The 8,084-nt window shown below is 50.9% G+C and overlaps 1 protein-coding gene across 1 annotated transcript; it reads left to right on the top strand.

The window, feature by feature from the left end:
• Nucleotides 1-1,291: 1,291 nt before the first annotated feature.
• On the top strand, nt 1,292-7,746 carry SHISA2 (shisa family member 2). The gene is made up of 2 exons (XM_008021768.3): nt 1,292-1,736; nt 5,305-7,746. Exons 1-2 carry the CDS (start codon nt 1,403-1,405, stop codon nt 5,856-5,858), a joined length of 888 nt encoding a protein of 295 aa, XP_008019959.1. The 5' UTR covers nt 1,292-1,402; the 3' UTR covers nt 5,859-7,746.
• The last annotated feature ends 338 nt before the right edge of the window (nt 7,747-8,084 follow it).

Below are 8,084 nucleotides of genomic sequence, written 5' to 3'. Positions count from 1 at the left end.
AGTTCATCTGAGCGGCGATTTCACGATCTGTAGAGTGGACAGTAATCGTAATCCCTTGAGAAGTTTGCAGAAACGAACCGAATGTTGAATGCCAAAGATCTTCACAAAGCAAATTGGGTTTCTTCCATTATTGTTGTTATTTGTGTTAGCGAGGCCTGGATTGCTTAGGTTGCGTTTCCTCCCGCGCCTATTCCAGCAGGCAGACCCCGCCCACGGCCACACCTTTCTCCTCGCGCGGGTGGGAAAGTGAGGGGCTGCCCGGCGCCGGCGGGAGTTCGGGGGCGGCGGGGAGCCGCGCATCGCGCATGCGCGCCGGGGAGCGGGGAGCTGCCGGCTTCTATAAAAGCGCAGCTCAGCGCGCAGCTAGCGGAGTCGGAGTTGGCCTGGCGCCGGGCGAAGCGAGGTTGCGGGCGGCTGCAGCGCTCGGCTTCTCCCGTAGCCCAGAGGAACGAAACTTCCGTGGGAGGCTTCCATCGGTGCGCACCTCCCGAGGGCGAAGCAGCGACCGGGAGAGAGAGCGCCGGCCGGAGGCTGCCGGGCTCCTGTGGGACCGCGCTGCAGCCGGGGAGGCGGAGAAGGGGAACCCGGGCGAGCCGCCCGGCTGGATCCGCGCCCAGCAGCAGCCGCGGCCGCCGCCAGCCGGGCAGGCTCCGAGGACTGCGGCTTGGGGCGCGCCGGACCCTCGCCTCGTCCTGGACGTTCCCGGGATCGGGAGCGCTCCCTCGGCGACGTGCTGGGAGGATTGGCCGTCGGCCCCCCCCGAGTGGAGCGTCGGGGCTGCACCCCTGAGGGCTCCCCGGGCGGCCCGGCCGGAGCCATGCGGACCAAGTTCGGGGCAGAGGAGGCTGAGCGCGGCCGGCTGCCTCACTTGCTGCCCAGAGTCTTGCGCGCACTGCCCGCCTTCGCTCCTTCTACCCGCCCGAGGAGGGGATAAAGGAGGGGACGCGGGCCCCGATTCGCGCGCAGGACCCTGAGGCTTAAACCCTGCGGCGGAGCCCTGGCTCCAGGTCCGTGGCGGCGCGCCCAGCGGTCATCCGGCTAGAGTGAGCGTCCCTTCGGGGATGCTCAGGGAGGGTCCGGTTGCCGGTGAAGCCTCCAGAGGCTTCGGGACGACAGTCCCGGGGGCCTTCTTACTGCATCCTGAGATTTCCATCAGCGAGTGCAACTCATAAGGCAGCCCCTAAGGGGACCGGGCCACCGGCTGAGGAGGGGGATGGCTTAGGAGCTCCTGGACCCAGGGCCCGGCGTCGTCGCCTCCTGGGCGTCGCGGCAGAGGGGAGTGGCCCGCGCGGAAAGCGCCGCGGGACAGTCAGCGACGAGGCCCGGGGATCGCCGGGGCCACGACTTCTCGGAGACCGCCCTGCGCTCTCTGGAGACGCGCCGCCCGCGCCAGGGTGGTGCCATGTGGGGCGGTCGCCGCTCATCCGTCGCCTCCTCCCGGAACGCCGCTTCGCTCCTGCAGCTGCTGCTGGCCGCGCTGTTGGCGGCGGGGGCGAGGGCCAGCGGCGAGTACTGCCACGGCTGGCTGGACGCGCAGGGCGTCTGGCGCATCGGCTTCCAGTGTCCCGAGCGCTTCGACGGCGGCGACGCCACCATCTGCTGCGGCAGCTGCGCGTTGCGCTACTGCTGCTCCAGCGCCGAGGCGCGCCTGGACCAGGGCGGCTGCGACAACGACCGCCAGCAGGGCGCCGGCGAGCCTGGCAGGGCGGACAAAGACGGCCCCGACGGCTCGGCAGGTAGGGCGGGCTGCGCCCAGCGCGAAAGGGAGGACGGTTGGCGTTGCCTGGACTTCAGGGACCTGGGAGCTTGGAGGGGGAGATTCAGGAAAGGACCTGGGACCAGGAGGCGGAGTCTGCAGTCTGGCTTATTACTTGGTCGATGTGAGTCACTAATTCACCCCCACGGGCCTCAGTTTCTCCATCTGTCAGCCAAAGGGTGGCTTAGAGTGAATTTTCCGAAGAAAATCACACTCCTAAGGCAGTGTGGGCCACAGATAGCCCCCATATTCCTTCCGACCAGGGTCCTCCGGGCCCCTCTGGCGTCTCCTGTCTCCATAGGGCTCCATGTCTCAGGGGTACCCGAGAAGACGGTGAGGGTGCGCCCCCCCCGTGAGGGCCTGGCAGACATCCTTCCCGGAAGGCTCCCCGAAAAGAAGGCAGCTCCTCAGAGCTTTCCCCGGGGCTGCTGCCCTGTGCCAGACCCCGCGGATTCCCATCTTCTCCACGCGGCGGCCCCTCTCCCCTGCAGCGGCCCGCCTCTGGGGTTTCTGGACTGTTTTCCTTACCACGTCAGACTTAGTAGGTGTAATCCATCGGAGCAGTGCCCAGCCTTGCTCTTTGTGGCTTTGATTTTTTTTTTTTTTCCCAAATTGCCAAAGCCAGACTTGGAAAGTAAACCCGTTAAAGAATTTGGTAGGTTGCACTTCATTCTTGAGAAACCTTCCGGAATGCCTCCCTGGGGTGGTGTCTACACCAGTCTCTCTCTTCTCTCTTCTCTCTTTTCTCCTCTCTCTCCTCTCTCTCCTCTCTCTCTCTCTCTCTCTCTCTCTCGTTCGGGGGAGGGGAGGTAAAATGGCAAACGTATCCCCGAGGGGGCGGCTCCTCCTTTTTGTGGGCCCGTTGGGTGTACCTGGCAGACTTCGCTACCACCCGGAGCCTGGGTTCGGGCCGCCTGAGCTTTGGCACAGCGTGGTTTGTGTTTATAGAGCTGCCTCCCAGGACCCGGTGAGAGACAGCTCTTTTCAGTGCCGTTCCCTTTTGCAGTCAAGCGTTTTATTAGCATGCTACTCCTATTGTTCTGTCTTGAATCTGAAGAGCGTGTAATTCCAGAACCAGCGCAGTCTTAAAACGCAGGCTCAGCCTCGCAGACTGTGTGGCCATGGATGGATGACAGCCCGGAGAAGCGAGCCAGACCCCAAACAGCTACAGTCAGAGGTCTGCTGAATTGGGCTCATTAATGGTTTCCAAAAAGTTGGGATGGCTTTGGACTAGTGGGGACTTCTCATGACGAGACTTATGACGCCCTGTGTTGTGTGTGGGTGCCTTCTTCACGCTACTTTTAAACGTTTTTTCCCTAAAAATTGTATTTCTTCCACTTCTCTTCTGCAGTGAAGGACAACACGCCTCATTAAGCCTGCCGGGGGCTTATGGTAGCGCTGCATTCCTTACCCCTGTGTAGTTATTTACATTTCCAATTAAAAATCCTGGAAAGAGAACAGTTATTTCTCCCCAAAACTCATTATGTGGACTGAGGCTGGTTTCAGCCAGTTTCTGCTATGACTGGGGTACATTTTTTCCCTGTTTTTCTCTTATTATTTTTTGATAACATATTTAGGGCTGGTGTCTCAATTTAGAGAATGAAATATTTATAACACGCCAAGGAAAAAGGCCTGCATCCACTTCTCCAGTGATCCATAGTTGGCCTGAAGTGATAGTGTAATGAGAACAGGTCTACTGCCAGGCACCAGCTGTGCTGCAGACACTGTGGCAAGTGTTTCTACCTGCTAAACGGGCGCCATATATAGAAACTGCTCTGTTTAGCATTGAAACTCCAGGAAATCTTCCACAGTCAGCCTTTGGTTAAATACCTATAAAGTATTGTTTTACTTACAAAGCATTATTTCTCCGTAATTCCACCTGGTGTTATACTTTAAAAACACTGACTCCAGGAATACCAGAACAGTCAAAAGGAGCATAATTAGAAAGCCTGGCTGCTCTCATGGATAATCAAAGGGTATTCATAGAGCTGACCTCAAAGGCGCGGGCTCCTTCCGAAAATGCTGCCCCATCTGACTGTGGGCTGGCATTATGCTTTGCCAAGACCAGTAAGACCCAATGCATCCCTGTCCTCATGTATTTCCCAAAAATATAGTCAGGGGGATGGGGCAAGAGCACATCAGAAAATGCAGGCTGTCGGTAACATAGGGTAGAATTCCACGAAAGTGGCTCAGAGGCATTCTGCAGGTACCTCCCGTCTGATTCTACCCCATCAACCTGCATCTAGTTTCTAAAGCCTTGTAGTGCCATCCCTATGGCTCCTAAAAGATTTTTTTAAGAAACTAATTTTATTTATTTATTTATTTGAGTTGGAATCTTACTCTGTCGCCCAGGCTGGAGTACAGTGGCACAGTCTCCGCTTACTGCAACCTCTGCCTCCTGGGTCCAAGTGATTCTTCTGCCTCAGCCTCCAGAGTAGCTGGGATTACAGGTGCGCGTCACCACACCCAGCTAATTTTTGTGGTTTTAGTAGAGATGGGGTTTCACCACGTTGGCCAGGCTGGTCTTGGAACTCCTGATCTCAGGTGATCCACCCACCTTGGCCTCCCCAAGTGCTAGGATTACAGGCGTGAGCCACCGTGCCCCGCCAGAAACTAATTTTAAAATGGAGTTTGCTAGTGGTTTTATCAAAAGGTTTTTATTTTTACTTTTTATTGTTTTCTATTTTAAATTCAGCTTCCCTGGTGAAGTATCATGGCTGTTGCTTTATGCTCTGAGGGCTTTCCCTGTGCACTCTTGCCTTCTTGGCTCGCCATGGGTGACTCTTCTTCCTGCAACACGTGTCTTGTTGCTCCTGATGTTTGCTCTTGGGGCACTGTTTCAGGATGGCCCAATGCCTGGAATAACTTCCCGCCACCTCCACAGACCCCGTCACCTGGACCCAATGCTACCCAAGGACCCTGGCTTTTGCTAGGGAAGAGTGAGGAGGGTCTTTTTTCAGCCCTTCCTTGACCCTCTTGTGCTGTACAGATGCCTTTTGGAAATGGTAGTGACTTACAGTCTGGCCTAAATTTTTGACTTAACTGCTTATGAAAAAAGAACTTGCTAAAGAATGGTCAAAAGAAATTTGCAAGGACCTTAACTTTCTGGGGGAAAAAAGACTTTTAAATAAGTTAAAGTCATTATTACTATGACGATCCTACAACAATATAGTAGGGCAGACTTGTTCGGACAGTTCGATTATGGTAGGAAGTTTAGAACCATAACTGTCTTAACCTATTAAACCCATATTTTTGCCAAATTGGATATCTGGCTCAATCAGTCTTGCAGTTGATGAGTTGAACTAAATATAAACAGTTTGCTTCTAGGGGCTGAACTGTCATGCCTGTAGGGTCTCAGGATCTTTCTAAACGCTTGATAAAGAATGGTGCATCTTACAGACTCCTAATATGTGAACAGATTAGCCCAGTGTCGGCCCTTCAGCTGTGGGTATCGGTGTTGCTCATTCATTCATTGCCATTGCCAGTCGGCGATTGGTACTGCATTCCTAGAGTAAATCATAATGTTGTGTTTCTGTCCTTTGCTTCAGTGCCTATCTACGTGCCGTTCCTCATCGTTGGCTCTGTGTTTGTCGCCTTTATCATCTTGGGGTCCCTGGTGGCAGCCTGTTGCTGCAGATGTCTCCGGCCTAAGCAGGATCCCCAACAGAGCCGAGCCCCAGGGGGTAACCGCTTGATGGAGACCATCCCCATGATCCCCAGTGCCAGCACCTCCCGGGGGTCATCCTCACGCCAGTCCAGCACAGCTGCCAGTTCCAGCTCCAGCGCCAACTCGGGGGCCCGGGCACCGCCGACAAGGTCACAGACCAACTGTTGCTTGCCGGAAGGGACCATGAACAATGTGTATGTCAACATGCCCACGAATTTCTCTGTGCTGAACTGTCAGCAGGCCACCCAGATTGTGCCACATCAAGGGCAGTATCTGCATCCCCCATACGTGGGGTACACGGTGCAGCACGACTCTGTGCCCATGACTGCTGTGCCACCTTTCATGGACGGCCTGCAGCCTGGCTACAGGCAGATTCAGTCCCCCTTCCCTCACACCAACAGTGAACAGAAGATGTACCCAGCGGTGACTGTATAACCCAGAGTCACTGGCGGGTTCCTTTACTGAAGGGAGAGGAAGGAAGGGGTGGGTTCTCCAGGTGGACATCCGCACATGTCGGTGGTATTTATGGCACGGTTCCTTTGGATGGCTTCATTTACCCCCAGACTGTATGAAAACATCTCCAAATGAGCATTTCTGGGTATGTGTCACCCAGGGTATCGTTGGTTTATGATGGGAAACCGGCCTCAGCTGGAGTTGCCTGTGATGTTGCTGATGGGCGGGTAACAAATGCTTGAGTCCCAAGTCCCCTTGAGATATGGTTGGGGAAAGAATTTTATAAACTGATAAATTAAGGGTTTTTATTATGTTGTTATTATTTCTTTTTTGTTGAGTGCACAAGATCAAAATGCCTGTTATCTCCCTTTTACCTGGGCCTTTTTTTTTTTTTTTAATGAGACAGGGTCTTGCTCTGTCGCCCAGACTGGAGTGCAGTGGTGCTATCTCGGCTCACTGCAGCTTCAGCCTCCTGGATTCAAGCAGTTCTCCTGCCTCAGCCTCCCAAGTGGCTGGGATTACAGGTGCCTGCCCACACGGCTAATTTTTTGTATTTTTTGTAGAGATGGGGTTTCACCATGTTGGCTAGGCTGGTCTCACACTCCTGACCTCAAGCGATCTGCCTGTCTCAGCCTCCCAAAGTGCTGGGATTACAGGCGTGAGCCACTGCCCCCAGCCTGAGCCATTATTTTATTTTTTTATTTTTATTTTTTAAATGCATCCAAGGTTAAGGGGAAGACACAAATAACAGGACTATTCTAAAAGGAAATCTGTTTGAACTCTGTGAGATCGGTCATCAGCCTCAGTATTCCACAGGCACACCTTCATTTCATTGTAAAAAGATATACATTTTGTCTATTTTTGTGCTTTTGGGGCCTATTTTTGTGCTTTTTTACCTTGTGTAGAGATCTTATTACAAAGTGATTTTCTACATTAAAAAGAGACTGAAATAAATTGTATAGTTACTTAACTAATGAAGACATTTCAGAACTCTGGGATGATTTTAATCTTGAAGTAGTAGGTGGTGTAGTATTAAAACCGTTCACCCCCTTCTTGATTGTATCTTAATTTTCTGGCTTTAAGGTGACATCTGAGAGGTAATGCACTCTTTTTTGTATTGAAATCAGAAGCTGTCACCCGCTGCTTCTCTGAGTTACTTTTAATTTTGCCTTGTGGTTACGGTTTGGGATTTCCTTCTGTTTGGTTTTCAGATCCCCGTGTCTATATAGTCCTGAGTGCAAGTAATTACTATACTTATAAATGAGGATCAGTATTTCTGCCTAGATCTGATAAAACATTTTCTTGTTTTAGTTATAAAAATTCAAAGAAATGTGTTACAAAGATACTTAGTATAGCTCCTTAGTCATAACCTGAGACTTGGGATGAAATTTAAACCACAGAGATGGTTTACTTTGCAGATCATAAGGCTTTTTATACTCTTGTTATCAAAATGGCTTATTTTTCGGGCAATAGGGACTATTAAGTCAAGAGAAAAGCTTTTCAAAGAAGTATTGCCTTTCTTCTCCCACACAGTTCTTGATTTCGTCTCTCTTTCAGGCCTCAACAGGCACTGTATTCATTGCCAAGGTTCCAAATTATCAAATTCAAGTGAATTTATTTGTGTGTTGTTTATTATTAAAAAAAGATAACTTTAAGGATGTGCAAGATTTTGTAATTAAACAAATCGTTGTATGGTGTGGTCTTCTACACATTTATATCTATAGATATCTATCGATCATCTTTCTATTCTGTCTGTTTCATGACTGAATAATGTAAAACCATTGTTGGCAACTGGAAAGATACTCATTTTTTAATAGCCAAAGGCAGGGGAAAATCATTTTACTTATTAATAAATATTTTATGATGTGAATTCCTAGGGGAGTTGGGTTTTTTTTTTCATTTTCATTGTACTTGGTAAGTTTTCAGATGGTCTAGTCAACCTGTTAATAGAATAAAATTTCTAAAAATTATGAATATTGCTTTCTAGAACCAAGAGCCTGCTTTTCAAAGTAATCAATATCTGGGAAGCTTACGTGAATGTTCTGTGAGTCAGTGAGTATTATTTTACAGGTTTCATGGGAAATGTTGACAACACAAAAGAAACAGTTCTTTTGGAATCATTATATTATGAGGCTAATGGGTGTTCCCTGTATTGTGTTTGATGGCAGATTCCTGCTTATCTCTGGAAGTGAAATTCTTAGAACTTTG

The sequence above is a fragment of the Chlorocebus sabaeus genome, chromosome 3, assembly GCF_047675955.1.
Source record: "Chlorocebus sabaeus isolate Y175 chromosome 3, mChlSab1.0.hap1, whole genome shotgun sequence".
Lineage (NCBI taxonomy): Eukaryota > Metazoa > Chordata > Mammalia > Primates > Cercopithecidae > Chlorocebus > Chlorocebus sabaeus.
Note: the sequence above shows the minus strand (reverse complement) of the source record. Positions and strands in the feature narration are given on the sequence as shown.

What these genes read in the sequence shown, in the direction of transcription:
- SHISA2 (XM_008021768.3), top strand. Translation starts at nt 1,403, where the DNA reads ATGTGGGGCGGTCGCCGCTCATCCGTCGCCTCCTCCCGGAACGCCGCT. An exon ending in CGGCCCCGACGGCTCGGCAG is followed by an intron (nt 1,737 to 5,304) that starts GTAGGGCGGGCT and finishes CCTTTGCTTCAG; the next exon opens with TGCCTATCTACGTGCCGTTC.